The sequence below is a fragment of the Microtus pennsylvanicus genome, chromosome 5 (assembly GCF_037038515.1).
Source record: "Microtus pennsylvanicus isolate mMicPen1 chromosome 5, mMicPen1.hap1, whole genome shotgun sequence".
In the NCBI taxonomy this organism is placed as follows: domain Eukaryota; kingdom Metazoa; phylum Chordata; class Mammalia; order Rodentia; family Cricetidae; genus Microtus; species Microtus pennsylvanicus.
Genome location: NC_134583.1, coordinates 45713321 through 45740550, shown reverse-complemented (window position 1 = coordinate 45740550; position 27230 = coordinate 45713321). Strand labels below are relative to the sequence as shown.

Here is a 27230-nt window from a genome sequence, read left to right as displayed (position 1 = left end):
AACCTGAAGATCCATCTATATGAAGGTGTTGCTCTTCAAAATCTCACATATTACATGATACTGGCTTACTAAGTAAGATTAACAGAAGCAGCAACCTCAAGCCCAGAACTCTTTTGTCCCTTGTACATGTAGAGATTATTGTTACCTCCTCTTTACACACAGGTCAAGTATTCTCATTCGGATTTGTTTGGTATTGATGCCATAGACTAAGGGGTTGAGAACAGGAGGCACAAGGAGATAAAGATTTGCAAGTATGATGTGTACCTGAGGAGGCACATGGTGGCCAAAGCGATGAGTGAAAAATGAAAAGAATGCAGGGATATAGAAGACAAGAATCACGCAAATGTGGGCTCCGCAAGTGCTGAATGCTCGGAACTGGGCATCCTTTGAGGGCAGTCGCAGCACTGCCTGCAGGATCAGGATGTAGGAAGTGGCAATGAGGACCACATCCATGCCAGTGACTGAAAGTGCTACAGTAAGGCCATACACGGTGTTAGGCTTAATACTGGCACAGGCCAGCTTGGCTATGCCCATGTGCTCACAGTAGGTGTGAGGGATGATGTGACGTCCGCAGAAAGGTAAGCGTTCAATGAGAATGATAAAGGGGAAGACAAAAAGAAGGCCACGTATCACACATGCTAGCCCAATCTTCCCAATCACAACGGCATTGAGTATGGATGTATAGTGAAGTGGTCGGCAGATGGCTACATAGCGGTCAAAAGCCATGGCCAGCAGAACAGCTGACTCTGTGGCAAAGACTGCATGAACAAAAAACATCTGCGTGAGGCAGCCATGATAGGAAATGACATGGGATCTGAACCAGAAAATTGCTAGCATTTTAGGCAATGTTGTCGAACATAGGACTAGGTCAGTAATAGAAAGCAGGCATAAGAAGAGATACATCGGCTCGTGGAGAGCCCTGTCAGTTATAATGATGTAGAGGATGGTTCCATTTCCGACCAGAGCAAGGATGTACATGGAGCAGAAGGGAATGGCAATCCACACATGCTGGTCCTGCATCCCAGGGATTCCAAGCAAAACAAATGTAGAAGGGTGGAAGGCAGTGCCATTGGGGACAGAGGCAGAGAGCATCATGATACAGGGAACAGACCTTCTTCCTAAAAGCATCAGAAAATGAACAGATGTTATCCTAAATGCCATCTATGCCTACTAAATGCCCTTCAACTTCTTGTCCTTCATTCTCACGGATACTGCTCAAATTCATGCCTTCCCTGCATCTTATATATTATTATAATGCTTTGAGTAACAATGTTTATCTCATTTCTCTGATCTCCATCTTTTAATAAGACTTCTACATCATGTCCCAAACATTATAACATGAATACAGTCAATGTTGATGCAGACTTAACCTTTTTTAGTGTGTCCATGTTGTGCAGGGTACTTTGTATTCCATTTCTCTAGCTTGCCCTCTGCCATCTTGTATTGTTTTCTGGGCCCTGAGTCACTGGCATGGATTACATTCCTCAGTTTCTTACTGGAGGAAGGATTTGACCACAGGAAATAGCAGCCCTCTGCTGGAGAGGAAAGAGATGAAGGGTAGGCATTTATTTCTCCTTCTCTCTTGAAGAAGTGTTATTAATTCTTTTGGCTTCCTTAGCTAAACTGTCATATTTGGCTCTAGTTATCTCTGGTGAACATATCATCTTCCTTTTATTTCTTCAATCCAAAGATTGTCGTAGTTTCTGCTGCTGTTACCTATGGAATGCCACTTTGTAAATGGCTTCTCGATTACATTCACCTAAATAGAATCTAAATGCATTATCTAAATAGAATATTTAATATCTTGTCTTTCAGGATTTTAACACAAGGCATGCAAGGCTCTTCTTATGCTCCCTTCTGCCTTCCTCCCTAGCATATTTCACCATACATTTTACCAGATACTTCATATTTCTATCATATCGAGTGATATGAAATACATGAGAGCTATGAAACATCAAACCCCATGCCTTTCATGTGGCGTTCTTTCTACACAAAGACTATTTCCACTGTCATTTAACCCTGCTGTCAGTCAGATGGCATCTGCTCACACATAGTGATACACACACACTTGTAAAAATTTTTAATTGCTTAATACACACACACACACACACACACATATGTTCCCCACACACACTTCATTACACTGTAAAGTTTCAAAGTCTTAATTTTTCTTCATGTCCGGCATGAGTGCCTTACTGACACTAGATCAATAAATTCTTAATAACCAATGAGAAAATCCTTGAGCTCAGCAGTTACATTTTCTAATAGACTTGGAAAAGTGACTATTGCTGAAAAATGGTAAGTGCTTCCCGGGAACGCTTTCTAAGAGCAACATAAGGCATTCCTTCCTCAGATGTGTGGTTTCTGCCATGTTCTCTTCACTGTATATATCTATATTTCAGGAAAGGCTCTTTATCACCTCTTCTTGAATATACTATAGCTTATATAAGATTAATTAACTTTTAAGATTAATAATACATAACTTAATTGAACTGAATCTATCTAATACATGTCTGTTTCTAGATATGGCATATGCATGAGTTTGCTTATAGACTATCTCTAGACTTTCCTGACTTAATGCAGAATATGTCAGAGCCACTCAGTCCTGACAGATGGGTGCTGTGGGAGAGCTGTCAGATAACAAACAGAAACAGACTTGTGACTGGCCTGTTAGGCAGAGACACCTGATCTTCAAAACGAAACAAAAAGAAACAGACTTGTGTGGGAAATATGCCATATGAAAGGCATGTTGGTTTGAGAAAGCCTGCCTCAGATATTTCACAGCTTGATGCTACATTCAACATGTAGCTGCAGTAAGAAAACACACTAAAGCAACAAGGAATGCCCGTCTGAGAAGAGAATGCTGCTTTGGTGTGTACTGTAAAGACATATCACAGCCAGCTTCTACGCACAGAAGTCTTCCTGGAAGAAATGATAACTATTCTTCAAATCCAAATCTTCAAGTTCTTTAAACATCTTTCAGGCAGCTTGACTTCAGCAGCTCTTGTTCTATAGTCCAGGCTGAAAACTAGAGCCTAAATGTAGATGGCCTGGGTGAAAATATGTCTCTGCTACAGTTACTTGCTAATGGTACTAACTTTTTAAAAATTGCCAACTATCCTTAGTAAAATACAGATAATAGTCCTTCATGCATATATTAATAATTCAGAAGGTGTGTGAAATCCATAATGTAGCCTAAATAACTTGATGCACATTAATTAAAATGTTCACTATTATTTCTTATGATTTGGAAGTGTGATTCATTGGCTTATGTACTTAGTTCTAAAAAGAGATAACTTCATTTGTAAAGCTCACATTGAAAAGTGTATGTCCTCTCTTGAGTTGTGCCCTTGGGTGTCAGGACCTATGGTTTCACTATTCCTCAAATCAAGGTCTCACTTCGAACATATTCAAGGCTGGTCCTCATTTAACTGGGCTACGTAAATGCCCACAGTATATGAAATGAGAAAGCTCCCCAACAAGTTTCCAGAGTTGCTGAGTTTTTCTCAGTTTTCTTGGGGATCAAAGAATGATTGCAGCATTTGAGGTCCTTCGTACATAAGGAGCAAACATGTTTTGTGCACTATGAAGAGCAGAGCAAGGTTGCAAGAATGAGTACACAATTTAGTAAAGGAAATTTTCTATTGGTAGGTTTAATCAGCAGTTTTCACAAGAAAATGTTGCAGCAAGGATATATTTGCTTGTCACAACTTCAAAATTTATACACATGATATTCCAGGGCTATCTACATAAGGTAAATTAAATTTAAAAGGTATCATCTGTGTTTAAATACTGCATAGATAAATTGGAATTTCTGGAGATACTGTGTGGAGCCTTAAGAACTCGAGAACAATGCTACCCATTAGAAAATATGAGAGTTGTTATTTTTATCCAGTTGGTCTGATGTGAGTGAGAGCAAGCTATGACTAAGGTTTTCCACTTTAGAGACAATTTTCTTACCTGTAATTCCTCATAACATCATGAGGAATTATGATATGTACAATGAAGATTTTTAAAGACTCCAGAAATACTCACCTCGTTGTTTTAAGGATGACTTCTCTTAGAGATCCATTCACCCTATCTTGAGATCACAAGAAAGACAGCCAGAGATTAAATCCTCAGACAGCCACATGAAGGATTCATACATGTGTGCATGTGTCTACACACATACATCACTTGCTTATGAAATGTTGATATATGTTACATGTTATAATTACCCAAATACTGAGGAGCTTAAGGAACTAGTTTCTTTAGAATGGGGATTAGTCTGAGGAGTGAAAAGAAAGGAATAGCATCAGTATTTCTGCATGGCTGTCATCTCTTCTGCCCTCCCCTACCTCTCCTACTGCTTTCACAGAATTATTCTTGACTTTATTTACAGCCCATTGTATTTATTAAACACTCACCCCAGTCTCAACGCTCAACAGAAAAGTCGATGCAGCACAAATAACAGTTCCTGGAATGTGAGTTCTGGTCCTATTTACCCCTAAATTGTGATGGCGTTCTTGGTCCAGAGAGGCTGAGCTTGACTCAAAGCACTGATGGCCCCAGATGCTAAAAATAGATGTACATTTCAGAAATGATCTCAGGGGATACACACTAGCCACGGCAAGATTTTCTTTCAAAGTATGATTTTTTTTTTCTAATTCAAAGGAAGAAGTTACTATAGCCTTACACTAAAAGGAAAACAGATTCACAGACTTTGGATAAATAATGTAACCAGAATGAGCCAGACTACTGGAGAAAGTGACTTAGTAAAAAGGAAGGAATTGCCGAGTACAGGGAGAATTCAAAGTGATAGATAATGAGTTGAATTTGCAGCTTTGTTGTGTTGCTTGGCCACGTCCCTCATATTAGCTATTTTCAAGAAGAGATGACCATCAGCTCCTAGACTTGGAAACTCCTGCCCCCATGACTCAGTGTTAATGGCCTTGTTTCAGAGTTAATTGTCAAGCAATACTTACTTCTGGCTGTGCTGTACTTTTCCACTAGCTCACTGTGCATGCTCCAAGGACCCTATAAGTTCCTACCCATCTGTGAAAACCTCTGATGTCTCTCTTTCCAGTCAGAGGCAGCTGTCACTCTGTGTTTCTCCCCATTTCTCTATAAAAGATTTACATCTTTTGCATGAGATTTGTTGTCTGGTGTGATTTTGTGGCATTCCTTGGCTCCCAACTGCCAAGATGCCCTTATGCTGGAAAAAAGCCCTTACATTGGTGTCATGATTTATGATTTGGATAAGCTCTACTGGTGCCTGTTCAAGGCTATCAGTTTGGCCCTTTAGTCGGGTGTTCCTTTTGGTAATGGCTGGGACCAGATGACAGTTCTGTCAACCAGTGTGACGGCAGCTCCAGCATAGCAGAGCTTCATGAAACTGCTCCCATCTGTGAAGACAGTGTTGTCCAAACATGGAATGGGCACATCTTTTAAGTCATCCCTCAACCCCGATGTTGCTTCAACTGTTTCCAGACAATCAGGTATTGACTGAGAACAAGGCTTAAGGTCAGGGAACAGTTGGTAGGGTTTAAAGCCTCATTCTTAGTAAAAGTGATTCTCAGGAGATCAAGTATCAGAGCCTGATACTAGGTGATTCTGGCATTTGTCAATTCATGAGCCTTTTACTTGGTGGTGCCTCAAAAGGACTTTGGCAGCATGTGGGGTTCTCATTAGTAAATTATTTTTGAGCCCTCCCTCTGCTGTTGGGAGAGTTATGAGCTCAAAACTTTCTGTTCATTGAATAATACCTATCAATGCTCCTTTAAGTAGTCACTGGATAATGTTATGTTCATAAGCAATTCTAGAAACTCTAGTCTCTTTGGGTATTTTAGGGTTGTCTCCACCTAAGAAATACTTTCTAAATTGTCTACTGTATAGTTTGGGCAAAGAGTTATAATGTTACAGGGAAATGTCTCTTAAGAATCCTGGAAGTTTCTTTTCCAGATGAAAAGATGTATTAGATACATTTTTAGTAGTTCTCTGTTTTTTAACAAAGAATATCCCCACAGCCTTTGGTAGAGATAATACTATCCCCTGCAGACATGTAGAGTCTGTTATCATTTGAAACTGCTGGGAGGGAAGAAGTTTTATTTGAACCTAGCCAACCATGATACCTTTGTACTTACTCTGGTGAAAAATAAATAATTTCATTTTTATCTTATCTCCTAATTTTATCACATGTGGTAAAATAATTCAGTACAACAATATGCCGTAGCCAAGTGTAGCAATGAATTGAGTACATATCCGTCTTCCATAATCTACTATAGCTATCTAGAGTCTCAATTGAACTAATGTCCAAGCTGAGTCACTAATGCAGATGGCAGCTGTTACTGGCTGACAGTTATAATCAAAATTGTGATCACTCACTAGAATGTTTAGAAATGGCTTCTCTTGTTGCTTGGGATGTATATGTCATTGTGACTAGGGTCCAAAGGGAATCTAGTAAAACCAAGCTCATTAAGAGACCCAGATGGAGGCCTGCCCCCTTTCTGAGCAAATAAGAGAGAAGGAGTGGATGGGGTTGATGGCAGGAGGGATGGCTACATAGAGGCTGGCAAGCAGTGTATGGAAATAGTGGGGGATATTGTGACTAAAATGGTGGGCAAGTGCAGAGAACATGGCTGGTGTGTGGAATAAAAGAATGACTCAAACGTGGGAACCACATGTGCTAAGGGCTTTCTGGTGGGCATCCCGGGAGGGAAGGTTAAAGACAGCATGAAGAATAACAGTGTAGGAAAGGTCAATCAGGATCACATCTGACATGACAGTCATTATAGGTACTACAAAGCCATAGCAGATATTGATGGAGAAGTTGACACAGGACAGACGAGCAATGCCTATGTGCTCCCAGTATGTGTGTGGAGCGATGAGCACTCGGCAGAAAGGCAACCACTTTAACTGATGGGAAGATGATTCAAAACCCCTGCTGACAATTGCCACTACAATTTTAGTAATAATCTGATGAGTGATGATGGTGGTGTATCTTAGGGGGAAGCAGATAGCAACATAGTGATCAAATGCCATGGCAACAGGATAGAAGAATCCATAGCAAGACTGAAGTAGAGGAAAAACATCTGGGTAAGACATCCAGAAAACATGACCCGCTGAAGACCCAGACAAAAGATGCTGAAGGTTTGGGGAGCACATGTATTACATAGATCTGTAGCGGCCAACATGGAAAGGAAAAAGAACATGGGCCCCTGCAGCTGTGCTCCAAAAAATGAGTTAGAGAAGGTTTCTGTTGCCTGCAAAGGCCACAAGGTAGATAATAAAGAAGGGAATCACAATCCATATGAGAAACAGTTTTAGCCCTGGGATTCCCAGGAGAATGAAAAAGTCTGGATTGAAGCTGCTGAGGTTTAATGTGGCCATTATGGGCATGGGTCAAATGACTGTCATAAACTGAAAACAAAAATGGCCTATAGTTACAATGATCCACACAAACTTCCCCAATACATTTTCCTTTCAGAAATGCTCAATCTCTCACTCTTTTCTCTTTATTCATTAACCTTTGCCAAACTTTCACTCATCTAACATGCATCATTAAAATGTTTTCCCAGAAACTTAAGTTGTATGACTGAATCCAATCCTGACTACTGATTGGAACCCAAGAAAGTTTCCTTGGGAAATTTATGTATGAAATAACACCACACAATGACTGAAAGAGTGGTGCAGGAGAATTGTTTGTATTTTGTTAATCATGTTCTAAATAAACACTGATAGGCCAGGCAGGAAGTATAGGCGGGTCAACCAGACAGGAAGTAGAGGCGGGGTGATGAGAACAGGAGAATGCTAGGAAGGAGGAAGCCCATTCCTCCTACTCCTGTTCAGACCACCGAAGAAACAGCATGTAATCTGCCTGGCTGAAAAAGGTACTGAGCCACATGGCTAACATAGATAAGAATAATGGGTTAATATAAGCTGCAAGAGTTAACAGGAAGCCTGAGCTAATGGGACAATCAGTTTTATAACTTATGGAGATCTCTGTGTGATTTTCTTTGGGGCTTGCTGGCTGTGGGGTATCGGGAGGGATAGAAACCTCAACAAGCAGGCCCCTCATTGTTACAAATGAGGTAGGCTGCTCAGTGGTAGAGCCCTTGCCTAGCATGTATGAGGTCCTATGTCCAATTACTACAAATATAAAAAATTATAAAAGAAGGTTAAATGTTAGTCAGAGGTCCGTTTAATTATTCAGTTGCTAGTCGGGCTTCATGAAGATAGGCTCAAGGTCTGAAAGCAAAGCAGGCCATACGGTCCCTGTTCTTCCCTACTTCTCCACACTCAACTGTACCATATCCTCTAAGTCTGCCCTGTTCTCTTCAGTGCTGTAGAGAATTCAGACCAAAAGCAGAGGCAGGCTGCTAAGCTTCCTCCATCAAACTGCAGGTGTCAGTGGCTTCTTCTTCCCTTCAGATATTCCTAGACAGGAGTTTATTCAAAAGAAGACAGTCTGACAGTGACTATGCCAGGTCTGTCTCAGAAAAGAAGATGGAAGCCACCCCTTACCTACAACCAAAGCAAATTCCAGCAAGAGATACTCAGGCTCCTGGCAACACAACACAATGTTACTCTTGCCCCTGTCTAACCTTTTTAATGGCTCGTCCTCGTGTAACTTCATTGTAACTGCAAGTTTATCTTTTAAAACTGTTACATTTGTGATCCGATACACAACCCTTTTGCTCCCATCTCTGTACCATTCCTTTTTAATTATTTCTATTTTTCTCCTTTAGTATTAGAATTCTACAGTACTCTATCCTTAACTATTGTTTGTGCAAACTACACCAAAGTGATCTCTACTAATGAGGTGACATTAACCGGGCCCCTACTGTGAACATTCTGAAGTTTCTGACTTATAGCTGTCCCTCCTTGGTTTGGGGATTAAGTATTTCCTGCCTGCCCTCTTCATCTAAACTACCTTATTGGTCTTTCTATTGACACAACCCATTTCTATTGTGATATTTTCCAAAGACTGTTGAACATAATTAGGTTTTCCATCCCTACACATTATCTTAATTATATCTCCCTCACACACAAGAACCCTCCTCGTCTCTAAATGGTTCCAACATTGCAAGTGCTCACTCCGAGCATCTACTTAACGCTACACCAATGGCTCCATCCCACATACCATCCACTCTTGCCAAGATCTGTTTCCTAATATAAACTCATCTAGTTTATTTTAAATTAAAATTTTGGAAAAGATGCAGAAATTACTTTCAGAAAATGCAAAACATATTTTTAAAATATCTCCCAGTTTACTCCCTCTAGTTTACTTGTCATCAAGGCTGACTGTGGAAGCAGGAGCTTACTGTTTCTGGAGAAAAGGTATGATCTAAGGTCTATCTTTCCCAACCACTGCATAAAGAAGGTGGGAAGCCAATCACTTCCAAAAAGGAAGATACAAGAGGTTGGTGTCAACAGTGGTTTTCACTTATGCTGAACTCTGGGCAGTATCTCCATTATCTGAAGATCCAGATGCAGGAGATTCTGATATACAAAGGTGTTTTCAAAAGGGTTCAGAAGAAAGTGTGAGGTTTCCTGTTGGATATGCCAATGCTGTGCATAAACTGCACTATCTGCGTGTCTCACATCTATCAAATGTACACCTACATGGTGTCTAGGAAAAGAGTAGAAAACTTGAAAAGCCTAGATGTGGTAGTACAGCCCTGTAATCCCAGCCCTTGGAAGACTGAGTCAAGAGGATCCCCAATTCAAAGACAGCCTGGCTACATGGAGAAAAAGGAAAAGAAATGGGATGGTTCAGCTGCTGTAAGGAAAATGAGATAACAGATTTCACGTCAAAAGTACAGCAACCAATGCTGACTTCAAATGAAGGCATATGACTCTACTAATATTCAAAATATTCTTACAGATTATAAAAGTAAGGCCCATTGATCCAAAGAAAACTTAGATAAAATGGATATGAATATGATAATAGATAAAAGAAGAAAATTCGATCTCTTTATTAAATGTGTTCTCTAACAGATGAACAGCGCCAATTGTCAGTTTAACAAAGACCCTCAAAGGTTGATTGATACCCAGTCCTAGGAAGTGTCAGGTGCTATAAGGAGCTGTTATAGCCATTTTTTAAAGTATTTACCATAAATCATTCCTGAAGATTAATTTAAGGGTATGTATTCAAGAAATACACATTCTCCCAGTGACTTCAAATATAAAAACATTCCTGAAGATGTGGTTATACATATCCAAAAATAAAAAATAAAAGACAAGGCTATCCTGTGACCGTAATTACAGTGTAAAATTCAAGTAAAATTATAATGTAGAAAACAAGCATTGCTCAGATGATATGCATTTACACCTCAACTGAAAACTTATAGAAAGTAATTTTAATAGTTATTAAAAACATGTTCACTTCTTTGTTATCTGCCAAGGACAACAAGGTCAAGCTAACTTAAGGCCACATTTCCTGAGTGGATGAATTCTACTCACACTCTTACCTCTCTTGTGCATATCCCCTCTGCAGTACACAGTGAAGAATTTCCGTAAATCTCTTAGTCCCCTACCTTGCCAGATCCTAGGTGTGACTGATCTCATTGTAGATATGTGGTTCCTAGATAGTGATCTGAAGACAGCCAATAATTCCCTTTGCCAGATGAAGGGCTGCAACAATCCTAGGGGAGACCTGGTGAGAAAAGTTCATATGGCCCTTCTCCACACCACAAGTGAGATCATAGTTTACTATGTCCCTCTGTCCCTGTTTGATTTGCTCAAATGCCACTCTTTTGATGAAAACTTGTGTTTATCCACTATCCCCAACATTTTTCTCACCATATGAAAGCTATAAATCTTAAAAAGGAAGAAATCATGGGTATTCTTAATTATATCCTTAGGCCGGTGTTTAATGCAGTCTTACTAAGTGTTATAGTATAAAAGCATAAAGGCGGGCTCTTGACACACCACAGTAACTAATTTGACCAGACAATAACAATCAATTATGTTATGAGTAAAGTTATTCTTGTTCCCAACGATGAGAGTCACCCATCTTTCCCCGTTAATCTTGGATCACAGCATCTCACCATAATAGAACAAGATGGGCATTTTACCTCTAGGAATTGCAAGATTTGGAAGGACATAAACATTACCTCCCCACATTTAAATACTCCTGGACGGGAGGAAAAGTACTACCAAGGAACCCACCAGAGCCACTACGCCTCACTAAAGGATAAGTTACAAAGTGACTCACCTCGTATGGGAAAGTATCACCCTATCCATTCACCTTCAAAATCCTAAGGTACTAAGGCCTGTTCCAGAAATCAAGTGTCATTAGCTATGCCTGCTACTCTATAATGTCCAGAGAAGATAGGCATCTTGGTGATTGCCCCCATTACCACCAATTCAAATGCTGGGCTACAATACGCCAAAAAAATTGATTTTTCTTCAAACATGCAATTAATAAAATTAGGAATAAAAGAGGGACAATTTTATTTAATTCAACAAGGGCACAGAAAAAAAGGAATAAAAGTGAGATGCTTGTATTTTTTATTCATTTTATAAATAAGTAAAGGAAACATAAAGAACAATGTAAGCAAAAAACTTATTATTTATACCAGAAAGGATTAGAATTGCTAAGTACTTAACAAGGAAAAGCACAGCACACTGCCCTTGTTCAGAAGCTATGAAACTCAAGGGTGATAGGAAATGCAAGTCCTTAAATTATGTATCAGTAAGAAATGCAAACGTCGATTGTGGTGTTGCTCAATTAACTCAGAGATCATCAACTACATCCACCAAAGTGTATGAGCTAAAGCAAAAGAGGCCTTGATTTTTCCACAGGGCTGGTAAGTCTCTTTCCTCTCCTCTTCACCTGTTCTTTGTACATGGATAGAATGATCAATCACATTTCAAATAAATAGGAAATAAAAGCTTCACCAGACCAATGTTGCCAACTTTAGTTTTCAGAGCCCACTCAGTGTCTTTTTGAAGGAGAAGAGAAGAAGGAATTTGTCCTGGATCTTCTTGGTCTTCACTCCATAAACAACTGGATTTAGAGCAGGAGGGATGGCCACATAGAGGTTGGCAAATAAGATGAGAACGTTACGAGGGACACTGTGCCCAAAACGGTGAGCAAGGATGGAGAAGAAGGCAGGTGTGTAGAACATGAGGATGACACAGACATGGGACCCGCATGTGCTCAGGGCCTTTTGGCGGGCACCCTGGGAGGAGAGCAGGAAAACTGCCCTGAGGATGAAGATGTAGGATACAGCAATCAGGATGACATCGGAGACGACAATCATGAGGGGAACTGAAAACCCGTACCAGATGTTGATAGAGATGTCTGCAGAGGAAAGCCTGGCTACCCCTATATGCTCACAATATGTGTGAGGGATAACAAGTGTCTTGCAATATGGCAACCGCTTCAGAAGGAAAACAACTGGCAGGATGACCAAGAAGCTCCTCACAATGATGCTCACCATGATCTTGACAATGACCTGTGGGGTCAGGATGGTGTTGTACCTCAAGGGCGAGCAGATAGCCACATAGCGATCAAATGCCATGGCTAACAGGATAGCCGAGTCTACTACAAAGCTGAAGTGTAGAAAGAACATCTGAGAGAGACAACCAGAGAAGGTAATCTCTTGGGAGCCAAACCAGAGGTTCCCCAGCAGTTTGGGTACTGTGGTAGTGGACAAGATGAGGTCTGTGCTGGCCAGCATGGACAGGAGTATAAACATGGGCTCATGGAGGCTCTGCTCCACGGCAATCAGGTAGAGGAGGATGCAGTTGCCTACAATGGCCACAGCATAGATGACACAGAAGGGAATCCCGATCCAGATGTGGAACTTTTCCAACCCGGGTATCCCAACAAGGATGAAGGAAGTTGGGTTGTAACAGCTTAGGTTGTTCATGGCCTCTGTGGGACCTGCTGGTTCTTGAGCCTGAGGACAGAGATTCTTTAAGAACAGCATTCCTCACAGAAGCACTTCCTATTATCAAGATGAAGAAATGCCTGGAGACTAAGTACTCATTGCCATTCTATTTGCCAATGACTTCACTTCATTCAGAATGTATTCATATCAATTAGTAAATATTATAAAAGGTCACTATGTGAGTCAGAAATTGCATGTAATTAAATTAAACTCTTTAATATAGGTCAATTTAAAAGGAGGAAATGCACATCTGATGGGGGAAATGGAATGGAGTGAGAAAAGATAGAGAAAAAATAAAAATACATACATTAAAAATGTGATACTGGGAGTGGAGAAATGACTCAGAGATGACGATAGAGTACCTTTCTCCAGAGCAGTACTGAGAATTCTGTGCTCACTCCCTCGGAGTACAGAGCACAATCACCTGTAACTCCAGCTCCAGGGCATCTGACTTCTTCTGGCCTCCACAGGTAATTGCAGTCATGTCTATATACCACTTACACACACACACACACACACACACACACACCGAGAGAGAGAGAGAATTTAAAATAAATCTTAAGGTTTTTTTTTAATGCTGTACTGGATGGAGATGATCTGTGAAGAAAGAAGACAACTGCCTTCTCCAGGGTAGATCCTGTGCTTCAGACAAAACATTTGTAAAAATCAGTGAAGGGTTTGTGTGCTCAAAGAGGAAGCTCATGAAAGAAGAATGCATGACTGTGACTGAAGGAAGCAGATGCAGATAAACACAGCAGAGCATTGGGCTGAGCTCCCAAAGTCTAGTCGAAGAGAGGGAGGAGTGAGAATACAAGCAAAGAGATCAAGACCATGGTGGGACACCCATGAAACTGTTCGTCTGGCCTGAGAGCGAGAGAATCAGCATAGGACCAAACTATGTCCTCTGAATGCAGATGACAGTTGTATGGCTGGGGCAGACTGTGCAGCCACTGGTGGTGAGAGGAGGATTTATTCCTACTGCTTGTTCTGGCTTTTTGGAACCCATTCTCTCTGGAGGAATACCTTGCTCAGCCTAGATATAGGGGAGAGGGCCTTGGTCCTGCCTCAAAGTAATGTGCTAGAATTTGTTGACTCCCCATGGGGAGCCTTTCCCTCTCTCTGAGGAGTGGATGCGGTGTGGGATGGGGCTGAGAGCCAAAGGTTGAGGGAGCAGGAGGAGGAAATGGATTTGTCATTTAAAACGAGAAAAGATAGTTTTTTATTGATTTTTATTGAACTCTAGATTTTTCTCTGCTCCCCTCCCTGCCTCTCTCCTCCCCGCTTCAACCCTCTCCCAGGGTCTCCATGCTCCCAATTTACTCAAGAGATCTTGTCTTTTTCTACTTCCCATGTAAATTATACCTATGTAAGTCTCTCTTAGAGTCCTCACTGTTGTCTAAGTTCTCTGGGATTGTGGTTTGTAGGCTTGTCTTCTTTGCTTTATGTTTAAAAACCACCTATGAGAGAACATGTGATAATTGTCTTTCTGTGTCAGGATTACCTAACTCAAAACAATGTTTTGAATTTTGAAGGAAAATGGATGGAGCTAAAAAAGATAGTTTTTTAAATAAATTTTAAAATGAATGAATGAAAGAGCAGGTTCTCATGCTTGGTGCTGTGGGAGCTTCCACTTTAGTGACTGAAATGTGGTTGGATTTAATTTATGGGTTTCGAGCATGCAAATACAAGAAGAGCGTGCATCATTTAAGACCCACAGAGGGAAGCACTATTAACCCACCTTTAGGAGAAAGTCATGAACCCAAGGATGCTTTTGGAAAAGTCTTAAAATTTAGGCCCCGAGAACCTATTGCGAAGTATTAAGTGATCTCACCTCTTTGTGGTTAGCAGGAGAGACACTTCCACTGCCGGTGTGGAGGAAGCCTCCATAACCAAAAATCCGACAGAGGAGTTTGTCCAGGCAAAGTGTCTGCTGAGCCTCATCTCCTAGGGCAAAAGTAAAGAATCATAGAGAAGTTCTGCCCCACAGTTTTCGTTTCTGGTCTGCTGATATCTACCTGTGAGAATCTAGCTTTGCACTAAACAGAGCCCACACTTAGGAAAATGCCCTGTGAATTCTAACTCAGTTTCTGCCATCTGTTTCAGACAGTTTCTCTTTCAGGTAGAAGTGAATGATAATCGCGCCATCCATACCAGGAAGTCCCCCACTGTCGAAGATCTACAGCTTCTGAGTCATACAAAGGCAAAGGTCAGAGAGGGCTGGCACTTATCCAAGACCTAAGCAATTAGCCAGAGTAAAGTTTCAAAGCCATTCCAAGGGCAGGCGGTGACTTGGCAGAAATTCATAACAATTCTGCACTAAGACCTGGTGAGGATCTGTAGTCTTCTGCCCAGTAAAAGGAAACCTGGGGCCTCCTAGGCCTTGTGACGTGTCTTCTAGGTCCCCAGTCAATGCTTTACATAAGTGAGTTACTCTTTCACAGTTTGTCATTGGCACTTGCCTTGAGCAGCCGAGGTGACCACATTATGACCACCTGAAGAAATGCAGGTGGCCATTGACAAACACAGGCCCTGTGAATGAGTTTTCTAAGTCCCAGTCCACAGCCTGGTGCAGAATAAACTGCCAAAAGCACAGAACTTTTTTTGAACAATGTGCAACAGCAGACACTCCAGAATGTTCTCCCTTAAATGATGGCCATGTGATCTCCTTTGACTCATAAACAAGTAAACTCTGGAAGACCCACAAAGTCAAAACATCTCAGTAATTTAAGAAGTTTAAGTTCAGCCTATCAGAGCATAGATTTGCCTTTCCAGTCGCAAGGAAGAGTCATGGGGAATACATCAAAGAGAAAAAGAAACAACAACTCATCACTGAAACTGTGAAGGGTCAAAGCATCAGTGCCAAGTGATCTTGGTTTAGTCAGAACATACTGTAAACTCAATTCTCTTGCCAAAAGACTTGTGCTGAGATATTCGGAATATTTTTTTCTGAGTACACTAGCTGTTCTAACTTGAAATCAGTAGCTTCCTATTATGATATTGCCTTAACCTAGAGTAAATTGGTGTGGGGCCAGGGAAATGGCTCAGCAGATAATGGCTCTTGCTGCCACGCCTTAGATCCCTATAACCCACACAGTGAAGGAAAAGACTTACTCTCACAAATTGCCCTTTGACTACTTCCAAATGTGCACCATGGCACAAATGCATGTATATGCATGTATGTATGCCTGTGTGCACATTTGCATGTGTGCTAACACATGCATACATTCATGTATGCGCACATGCACCACAAATAAGTAAATGTGACTTTAACTGTTTTTAGAGAGAATCACTGGTTTCAGAAAGGTCCCTTCTCCCACAGACAGGTCTTCAGAGCATAGTCCCTCAGACACTGAGAGAACCAGAAGCCATGTGATATAGGATCCTTCCTCACTAAACCACTGCAGTTGTCGACTCACCAGAGTGGAGTCTCTCTTCAGTTCACAGGAGTGATGGAAAGAACTCAGAAGAAAGTGAGCACTTTCCTTTCGAGCGAGAGGAAAACGAAAACATTTGTGCTCTCCAATTCCCAGGAGGTCACTGGCGTGGAGTGAACCCTCCATTCCCATTTTCACACAAGGGGCAGGACTTGTGCCATTTCCCTTGGGGAGGAGCGGATCTTGTGTGTTTTAATAGCCTTTAGACAGTGTCCCTGGGAGCTTCATCTAGAGACAAATTATGCAGTCGTTTGAGACAGAAATCTTCGATGTCTCAGAGTGTTCCTGTAGCTTTAGTGCCCTTTGGTCAGTTTATATAAACTTGCACCAAGTCCATATGAATAACATTAGCATGTTCTAAATTCTTGATATTGAAGAATAAACTATACAATTCAGTCTCCAAATTTTCTTTGCCTTTTCTATCACGTGTCACTGACAGTTTCTTGATTTTTAAATACATACAAGTATGTATATTGATCACATAGAATCAATACACTAATATGGAAATATTTGGTTGCTTTATGGTACAGATTTCTATATTATTAATATTAAAATGTATTTCTTCATCAGTAGGATTCATTCATTTTCCCAATAATCGATTATAATCCTCATACTTACTTAAAAATAAAAACACCCTTTACTATATGAAGACTATATGAACATTCTATAGCCACTACTTTTTAAAAACTAAAAAGACCTCACTGTCCTCGATCAGTGACTCAGTGGTTAAGAGCATTGGATGTTCTTTTAGAGGACCTGAGTTCATTTCCCAGCATCCACATAAGACTCACAAGCACCTAAACCCCATTTCAGGGGGTTCCGATGTCTTCTCCTGGTCTCTGTCAGCACTGAACATATGTGGTGCACACACATACTTTCAGGCTAAACATGTATATATAAAATAAAAATAAATAAATAAGCCTATAATTAAAAATAATTACGTAAATAAGCCATAGAACACTCCATGGTATAAAACAACAAATACACTATATGCCTTTGCTATTCTAAAATACAGACCTGCAGTACAAAGTGTAAAATGTCATAAAAGCTGGTCTTCTTTTGGGAAATTGTAAAACAAAATTCTCTTGTTTTTTCAAAGTCAGAAACATTACTTCTCTCCCTTCTTGACAGGATATTTTTAAATGTTGATCATAACTTCACAGGTATAATGGCGTCTATATCACTCTTGTCCCTCCCTCTCCCCTTCGACTCCTCCCATGTCCCTTCTCACTTCTAAGATCATGATCTCTTCATTATTGTTGCATGTCCCTGTCCATGTGGGCTTATCACCTGGTGTCGTCATTACACCAGTCTTGTTCTGAAAACAGTACTGTTGAAATTTCATGGATGTATTTTCTCTGTCATGTCTAAGGAGCAGTATTTAGCGAAAGCATACTGGAACTGGGGCTCTTTAAAAGTTGCTTCTGACTTTATATCATGGTCAAATTGTCCTTTGGCTCTCTTCTTCTGCCTTGTGTTCCTTTAATAAACCTTGTGATTAGAAGAAATTTGGAAAAAATAAGAGAGTTGCCCTATTTGGCATATATTTCATTCATTTTATATGAACTTTATTTGAAGTTCAGACCATTAAAAGTGATAGAATAAGGAAAAATAGAAATTTTTCTTTATATATGTATATGATTAAGGATGTTTGGGCAAAATCTATAAAGTCTCATTTCAATAATATAAATTAGCTAAGACATCCTAGTGAAAAATGAGAAACATCTTGAACAACATTTTATGAAATAAATATATAAATAAATAGTCCGTTTATACATGTCAAAAGTCCTTACTATTACAAATTCAATCAGACATGAAAAAGCCACAATTAAAAATCCATACACCCCTCTAAGATGCAATACTGCAATGACTTAAAATTCTACTCTTGCCAAGAATGTGATGACGGGAAACATGACAGAATGGGAAGCAGAAAGTATGTCAGACTGGAGGAAGCGGTGGAATGTGGAGCAATGTTGCCTTCAGAGCACAACATGGCCACAACACTCATAAACTCTTTGTTCTGTTCTGTTTTATGTTCCAGCCTTCATGAATTTTTAGCACACTGGGTGACTACCTACACCAGACCTGAGCATGTCAACATTCAGCCATAGAGGTGGGAGAAGTTCCCAAGGCCCCACCCATCCTGAGGACTTATAGATAGTGACCTGTTGGTTGCTGGGGAAGTGAGAGCTTTCTCCAATGCTGAAGCTCCTGGTGAGGCTCCTGTAAGAATTCTAATAACCCCTAACTTGTGAGAATGGAAGCAGACTAGGTGGGAAGAAGAAGTGTTGGGTCCCTAGAGTACAGGCCTTTGCACCCTCACTTGATCTGTTTTGCACTCTTGAGGTTGGTTGACAACAGGAACAAAAACAGGAACAATCTGTTGTTTTCAGCAATGTTTCTAAGGATGTTTACCCCTAAGCCATTGAGTTATTGTGATGAGCTTCCTCCTATTGCTGATTTGGCCTCCCCTGCTGTGAGAAAAGGCTTGACTGCAGAACCTGAAGTTGTGTTGTGTGTTAATCCTGATGTCCCTCACTCAGAAGAACGACAGTTGCTGTGCTGGCAGGGCAAAGTGGCGGTTCCACCGAGATCTGGGAAAGAAGGGGTAGTGGATGGGGTCGTCCTAGGCTGGTAAGGACGGATTAGGGTAAAATGGGATCTACCACCAGTAAGAGAGACCTGATATGTCAGATAGCTAAACTGTTAGAGAAACAAGGATCAGCGGTCAAAGAGAGAACTATAGAAGAGTTTCTTAAGAATATAGCCGCAGCAAGCCCATGGTTTTTGACAGGTGGAGGTTTGAACATTTCCGATTGGAAACAGGTATAAACAGATTTGCAGAAACGGCTGCAAAAGGAGGGTGCCGATAATGTCCCTATATCTACCTTTTCGCTGTGGCGCCTGGTTGGCGATGTCCTACTTACTGATAAAGTCAAAGTGAGATTGGAGGTCATCACAGCTAAAGAGATACTTGTAGAAATACAGGAGGAAGAGACTCGCCAATCCATAGGATCAGCAGAGTCACATAGGGACCAAAAGGAAATGCCAGAGGTGCCAGGGGGAACTTTGGAATCTGGTGCGGGACTAAGGCTAGCGCCAAAGTCTGCCCACTTTCGGACACAAAACCAGATAGCAATAACCTCCGAGTCAGAAAATGGGGAAGGCAGCCTCAGCTCTAGTGCAGAAAATAGTTTATCTGATGAGGAAGCACAGCTAATGCAGGAAATTAAGGTACTTCGGAAAAGGCTGAAGCGCTGTAAGGCGAAGGATTCCTTATATGTGCTGTCTGCCCCACTTGCTTTTAATGAGGATTGGGGAAGGAGGGAGTCCAGTTGGGAACTGACAGATGACAGGGAGGCCGAAGAGGGCTCAGGAAGAAGAGGAGGTGTCTGTTTTCGGCCCCGGCACACAGTTGCTCCCGTTATAGAGGTACCTGATCCTAACAATCCAGGACAGGTACTAAGACAACATGTGGCCTTGAGCTTTAAGGAGATGGAGCAATTGAAAGAGGCTGTGGCTGTATACGGCTCTCAGGCCCCATTTACTCTTGCCATTGTAGAGTCTTTTGCGGCATTAAATCTTACACCGAGCGATTGGCAGCAGCTATGTCGTGCAGTATTACCAGGAGGAGATTACTTATTGTGGAGGGAAGAATATCAAGAAAATTGCTTATAAACAGCTAGGTTAAATGCGCAAGCGGGACAGGCACAGCGCAATCTAGACATGCTAACTGGAGCAGGAGCTTATGCTGACTTGGCCAATCAAATTGTGCTCGATCCTGCCGTATATCTCCAGATGGTGACTGCGGCTACTAAAGCTTGGAAAGCCCTGCCAAACAAGGCCACGGGGGATCAGCTGTCAAAAGTTTTACAAGGGCCTTCAGAACCATTTCAGGACTATGTGGATAGGATATTGCAGTTGGCAGGGAGATTGTTTGGTGATGTGACCCATAGTTAAGCAGCTGGCATTTGAAAATTCCAATAAATATTGTAAGTAAGCCTTGCGGCCACATAAGGCAAAAAGCTAAAACAAATACATCCGGATCTGCCGGTATATTGACGGGCACTTCATTCAGGGCCAGGTGATTGCTGCTGCCATCAGGCCTGGGCAAGGATCCCGAACAACTGGGGATACAACCTGCTTTAACTGTGGTGCCCTTGGACATTTGAAAAGGAATGTCCACAACGCACTCGGGGAACTAGTGCCAGACCAGGAAAGTGCCCACAATGTAAAAGGGGAGCCCATTGGGCAAATGATTGCAGATCTAAGACAGATATAGATGGAAGGCTTCTGCCCATCCAAGGCCAACAGCAGGAAAACTGGTGGAGGGCCCTGCTCCAGGGCCCCAGAACCTCAGTGTATGGAGCAATAACACCAGGAGTCAGGGGGTCCCACCCTGGCAGTGGCCGTATCCAGTTTGTTCCACAGGGCAATCCTTTTGCATTGCAGACCTTGCCCGCGCCACCCCAGGAAGTACAGGACTGGACCTCAGTACCTCTGCCCGAGCAGTCTTGACAGCCTAAATAGGGGTTCAAGCTTTACCAACTAATGTTTTTGGGCTGCTCCCTAGAGGGACCTTGGGACATATCTTGGGAAGAAGCAGTGCCATCCTGAGGGAAATTCAAATTCATCCTGGGGTTGTTGATGCAGATTATCAAGGAGAAATAAAAATTATGACATGAGTTTCTCAAGGAGTTACAGTAATTCCTCAGGAGGATCATATTGCCCAATTGGTCTTTGTACCCTTAGTTAACACCTCTAAGCCTGCGGCCAGGTCCATTCAGGATGCTAAGGGTTTTGGGTTATCTGGCACTGCAGCCTTTTGGGTAGCTCATATGAAAGAAAGGCCATGATTGGAATTTAATGGGATTTTAGATTCTGGAGCTGATGTCTCCATCCTGTCCTTAGAATTCTGGCCTAAGAAGTGGCCATTAGAAAGAAGTACTGCCACCCTACAAGGAATAGGTCAAGCAAGTCCCAAGAAGAGTGCAAAAATATTAAAATGACAGGATAGTGAAAACCATGAGGGTTACTTTCAGCCATATGTCCTCTCAGGACTACCTGTTAATCTCTGGGGAAGAGATTTCCTGAGTGAGATGGAAGCTGTCTTGACCACTCAGCCCACACCACCACTACCAGCATCTCAAATTTGCAGCAACTGGGATGGAGACCAGAACAGGGGCTGGAAAAATATCTGCAGGGCCAGTTGCAGCCAGTGACACCAGAAAAACAAATTACCAGACTGCTGGGAGACCAAAATGGTCTAGGCCATTTTTAGTTAGGGTCACTGTTCCCATGCCTGCCCCAATTCCTATAACTTGGAAATCTGATGATCCAGTTTGGGTGGAACAGTGGCCCTTGACTCAAGAGAAATTGCAGGCTGCTCATGCCTTGGTCCAAGATCAGCTGCAGGCTGGACACATTGTTCCCTCTACTTCCCCTTGGAATACACCCATATTTATCATTAAAAAGAAATCTGGAAAATGGAGAGTATTACAGGACCTCAGGGCTGTCAATGAGGTGATGCAGCCTATGGGTCCTCTTCAGCAGGGATTGCCCTTCCCTTCAGACATACCCCGGGGCTGGCATATAGTTATAGTGGATTTAAAAGATTGCTTTTTTACTATTCCTCTAGTCAAACGGGATTGCCCTCGTTTTGCTTTTAGCTTCCCTTCAGTTAATTTTAAGGAACCAGCTTTGCTATTCCATTGGATTGTACTCCCACAGGGCATGAAAAATAGTCCTACAACATGTCAAACTTATGTTGCTGCTCCCTTGGAGCCTGTCTGCTATCAGTTTCCACAGTTATATATTGTTCATTATAAGGATGATTTATCAATAGCAGGGCCTGATCAAGATCAACTGCTCAGGGCTTATACTCAAATGCAACTGGACTTAGAGAAGGTGGGGCTAATCATAGCTCCTGAGAAGGTCCAAATGCAAGCCCCATATTGGCCATGGATGGAATTAAACCAAAAAAATTAACTATTGACACCTCTCATCTTAAAACCTTACATGATTGGCATCAGTTACTGGGAGATGTACCGTGGATATGCCCCTTTCTAGCAATTAAAACAGGTGACTTAAGACCATTGTATGATGTGCTTTTGGGAGATCCTGACCCAACTTCTCCCCGAATATTGATGCCTGCAAACAGGCAGGCCTTAAGGCTTCTTCTGGACAACATTGAAAGGGTCCCTCTCCAGGAGATTAATTATGATCAATCATTAAATTTTGTAGTTCTTGTTTCTAATTTTGCCCCTGCTGGAGTCTTTTGGTAGGATGGACCTATTTTATGGGTACACATGCCTGCCTCTCCAGCGAGGGTAGTCACCCCACACTATGAAGCTATATTACAATTACTTTGGAAAGCTGAGAAGGTTGCTACCCAGATGTTTGGGAAGAACCCTGACAAGATTATAACACCTTATACTAAGGACCAGCTAGTACATTTACAGCAGTACCATGATGAATGGACCCTTTTTCTCACCTCCTTTTCCAGAAGTTTTGATTCTCATTATCCTCAGCATCCATTAATGGTCCTATTAAAAAATCATCCCATTATATTCCCCTGAGTGATTAAAGAATCTCCCATACCCTCAGCTCATGCTGTCTTTACAGATGCTTCCCCTAAAGATAATACAGTAGTGGTTTCTGGAGGAAAAGTATGGAAACGTCCTATAGGGAATGTATCAGCCCAAGCTGCAGAGGTAACAGCTGCCTCCTTGCACTCCAGCTCGTCCCTGGGGAACCTGTAACTCTGTATACTGATAGTGTGTATATGGCCTACATCTTTAAGCCATTGGAGACATCTGCCTATATATCACCTACTCTAAGGTCCATCATTTGCTCAGTTGTGTTCAGCATTTGATTTGGCAGTGAACTGAGCCTTTGTTTGTTGGACATATCCACAGTCATACCTGGCTGCCTGGGCCATTGTCAGCAAGTAATGATTTAGCTGATAAAAATACACATGTTTGCTTTACTTCTGACCTCGCCCAAGAAATACATGATAAATTTCACCTTAATGCATGCTCCCTTTGACATCGTACTCGATGCACACGGGAAGTAGCACTTACATCATCTTGTCCTCAGTGTGCTCCTTTCCTAAGCAGACCCAATTTAAGAGTTAACCCACGCGGATTATGACCAAATCAGTTATGGCAGATGGATGTTACACACCTGCCTGCTGCAGGGAAATTTAAGTTTGTCCACGTATCAGTAGACACCTTTTCAGGAGTAATTTTCGCATCCTTACAATCAGGAGAAGGGGCAAAAGATGCCATTGCACACTGCCTTTCTGCTTTTGCCTATATGGACAAACCTGAGGTCATTAAGACAGATAATGGCCCAGCATATATCAGCAAAAAATTTTCATCCTTTTGTTCATTCTATGAAATTTCCCATAAAACAGGCATCCCATATAACCCAATGTGTCAAGTAATCGTGGAAAGACCCAATCGGACCCTCAAGCAATATTTTCAAAAATTTAAAAGGGGGTAGTTCATATTCTCCCCAGCAATTCAATTATCCACCATTCTCTTTATTTTAAATTTTTTGACTGTGGATGCTAAAGGGCGCTCACCTATGGAGCGCCATACACAAGTTAGGGCTCAGAGTCTAGGATGGGTTCGTTGGAAAGATCTGCAAACAGGAATATGGATGGAACCAACCCCCTTGTTGGCAAAGGTGAGGGGGGCTGCATGTGTTTTTCCTCCAGGAGTTGAAAAACCAATTTGGGTGCAAGAGCGGTGTGTAAGGCCAGTGACCCAGGATGAAGACTGCAGTGCTCCTTCTACTTCAGGTGATGACTCTGGTAACAACAACAGAATTATGAGTGATGGGGAGTCTGGTGAGAAACCCCCCACTTTTAATGCCAATTAGTATTGTATAATACATATGGTCCCAAACCTGCTCCTTGATGTTGGGATGCTGATAGAAATTTTAATCTCCACCCTACAGTTATGTGGGGAGAATGTATCTCTCAAGAGCCTGGTTTGTTATATTGCTGGACACAATGACTATTTGATCCTCTGCTTGCATTCCTGCCCCATTTTTTCTTTGTACTGTGGAATGGCACTTTGAGGGGGGGGGGCAATATTCTTAACTGTTCTTCCAGGATCTGCAATCTGAGTAATTGCTGCGATGGTTCTGATGGAGCTTTGATCGTTCAAGTGCCTGCTGTGATTCCTCTGCTGGTGATGGTGTCTCAAGAACATCAGGAGAAACTAACTGGGGACCTCGGCTTGGGCACCTGGGAGCCCCTCTAGGGTCAGGTCTCTTGCCAACCCTAAAGTGGCTCCCTTAACTAAGAATTGTGGTTCCGTGCTCCCCTGTCCAACCTTCCTTTATCCCAAACCTCCTGTTTCCCCAAGGCCCCCCCTCCTTCCCTTCTAACTTTTCTCTCCCCATCTCCCCTTACCCCCATCCCACCCCACCCCCAAGATCCCAATTTTCTCCCTGGCAATTTTGTCTACTTCCCTTAGCCAAGAGGAAAACTATATGTTTTTCCTTGGGTTCACCTTCTTACTTAGGTTCTTTAGATTCACCTATTGTAGACTCCGTGACCCTCATTTATGGCTAGAAACCAATTATGAGTGAGTACATCCCATGTTCATCTTTTTGGGTCTGGGATACCTCACTCAGGATAGTGTTTTCTGTCCCCAGTTAGTTCCTTGGGCAGCTGAGGATAGGGAACCTGAAATGACCCTATCCTAGAGCAATACTGACGAATATCTTGCATATCACCATAGAACCTTCATCTGGTGATGGATGGAGATAGAGACAGAGACCCACACTGGAGCACTGGACTGAGCTCCCAAGGTCCCAATGAGGAGCAGAAGGAGGGAGAACATGAGCAAAGAAGTCGGGGCTACGAGGGGTGCACCCACCCACTGAGACAATGGAGCTGATGTATTGGGAGCTCACCAAGGCCAGCTGGACTGTGACTGAAAAAGCATGGGATAAAACCGGACTCTCTGAACATGGCGAACAATGAAGGCTGATGAGAAGCCAAGGACAATGGCACGGGGTTTTGATCCTACATAATGTGCTGGCTTGGTGGGAGCTTCGCCAGTTTGGATGTTCACCTTCCTAGATATGGACAGAGGGGGGAGGACCTAGGACTTACCACAGGGCAGAAAACCCTGACTGCTCTTTGGACTTTAGAGGGAGGGGGAAAGGAGTGGGGGGAGGGGGAGAAGGGTGGGAGGAGGGGGAGAAGGGTGGGAGGAGGGAGAGGGAAATGGGAGGCTGGGAGGAGGTGGAAACTTGTTTTTTTTTTTCTCCTTTTCTCAATAAAAAAAAAGGAAAAAGAACATCAGGAGACCATCCTTTATCGATATCGGGCGAACAGCTGCAATTGTTGCTGCTATTGCTGTCACTGCCACTGTGGCTACAGTTGTTGAAGTTGCCATTTCGCAGACAGCTGTGACTACAGAGACTATGGATCAGCTGTCTAGAAGGGTTAGTAAATCCCTACAGACACGGAGTGCTCTGAACTCTAATATTGCACTTGGACTTTTAAATTTAAATCAACAAACTGTGCTTATGCAAGAACAGGTAGATTCACTTTGACTCCTGCAACAAGTGTCTTGTACGTTACACCTGCTAATGTTATAAATGCTTCTGATGTGGTTAAACAGTTGAATGCATATTTGGATGGCCCTTGGAATTCTTCCTTTTTTAATTTCACCCTGTAGACAGCTTATCATATTGTTAGTATTAATAGCACATGGGTCCCTGCTGTGTCTGGATCCAGTCAGTAGAATGCTATGGCCCAGCTTGGGGGTTGGGTCCAGAAATTGTCTGGAATACTCTCACTTGTACTGATACTGCTATTGGTGTTATCTGTTTTTGGATTCTCTGCCGCTCTATGCAGCAATCCCACGCAGCACACTGTCACTTTACAAGTGTTGCTCGGGTTGTCTTCCAATAATAAAGAAGTGCCTCAGGTCTGGCTGCAGATGCTGCAGAAGTTATGAGGGATCCCTATGATGGGCAACTGTCTTGGTATAGAGAGCTCACCTAAGACAGGGATTAAGGCCTCCCAAAGACTGGTAAGAATCTCTATCTGGGGGAATCATAAGACGGGCTCTCATGTTTTAAAAATATAAAGGGGAGAATTGTTGGGTCCCTAGAGGACAAGCCTTCGCACCCCCACTTGATCTGTTTTGCACTCTTGAGGTTGATTGAAAACAGGAACAAAAACAGGAACAATCTGTTGTTTTCAGCAATGTTTCTAAGGATGTTTACCCCTAAGCCATTGAGTTATGGTGATGAGCCTCCTCCTATTGCTGATTTGGCCTTCCCTGCTGAGGGTTATATATACTTGTGAGAAAGTGGAATAAAAGGCTTGTCTGCTCAACCTGAAGTTGTGTTGTGTGTTAATCCTGACGTCCCTCGCTCAGAAGAACGACAGTTGCCATGCTAACGTGGCAAAAGAGAAACAACTCTATTTAATCCAACAAAGGCAGGGAAAAATGGAATTAAAGTGAGATGCCTTTCTTTTCCATTCATTTCTTTTAATAAGCAAAGGAAACATAAAGAAGAAAAATTTATTAATTATACAAGAAAGGATTAGAATTGCTAAGTACTTAACAAGGAAAAGCACAGTATACTGCCCTCGTTCAGAAGCTATGAAACTCAAGGGTGATAGGAAATGCAAATCCTTAAAATATCTACCAGTAAGAAATGCAAACGTCAATTGTGGTGTTGCTCAATTAATTCAGAGATCATCAACTACATCCACCAAAGTGTATGAGCTAAAACAAAAGAGGCCTTAATTTTTCCACAGGGCTGGTAAGTCTCTTTCCTCTCCACCTGTTCTGTGTACATGGATAGAATGATCAATCACATTTCAAATAAATAGGAGATAAAAGCTTCACCAGACCAATGTTGCCAACTTTAGTTT

At 42.0% G+C, this 27230-nt stretch overlaps 2 protein-coding genes and 1 pseudogene across 2 annotated transcripts; all 3 read right to left on the bottom strand.

The window, feature by feature from the left end:
• Window positions 1-141: 141 nt before the first annotated feature.
• Window positions 142-1095, bottom strand: LOC142850841 (olfactory receptor 52D1-like). Its single transcript, XM_075974742.1, has one exon. It carries the CDS (start codon window positions 1093-1095, stop codon window positions 142-144), a length of 954 nt encoding a protein of 317 aa, XP_075830857.1.
• A 5358-nt stretch (window positions 1096-6453) lies between these two features.
• LOC142851289 (olfactory receptor 52H1-like) lies at window positions 6454-7368 on the bottom strand (annotated as a pseudogene).
• A 4541-nt stretch (window positions 7369-11909) lies between these two features.
• Window positions 11910-12860, bottom strand: LOC142851288 (olfactory receptor 52H1-like). The gene has a single exon (XM_075975168.1). The coding sequence runs from the start codon at window positions 12858-12860 to the stop codon at window positions 11910-11912; it is 951 nt and encodes a 316-aa protein (XP_075831283.1).
• Between the last annotated feature and the right edge of the window lie 14370 nt (window positions 12861-27230).

Bases quoted from the DNA above. Each gene is read 5' to 3' on its own strand.
- LOC142851288 (XM_075975168.1), bottom strand. From the start codon at position 12,860: ATGAACAACCTAAGCTGTTACAACCCAACTTCCTTCATCCTTGTTGGG.
- LOC142850841 (XM_075974742.1), bottom strand. From the start codon at position 1,095: ATGATGCTCTCTGCCTCTGTCCCCAATGGCACTGCCTTCCACCCTTCT.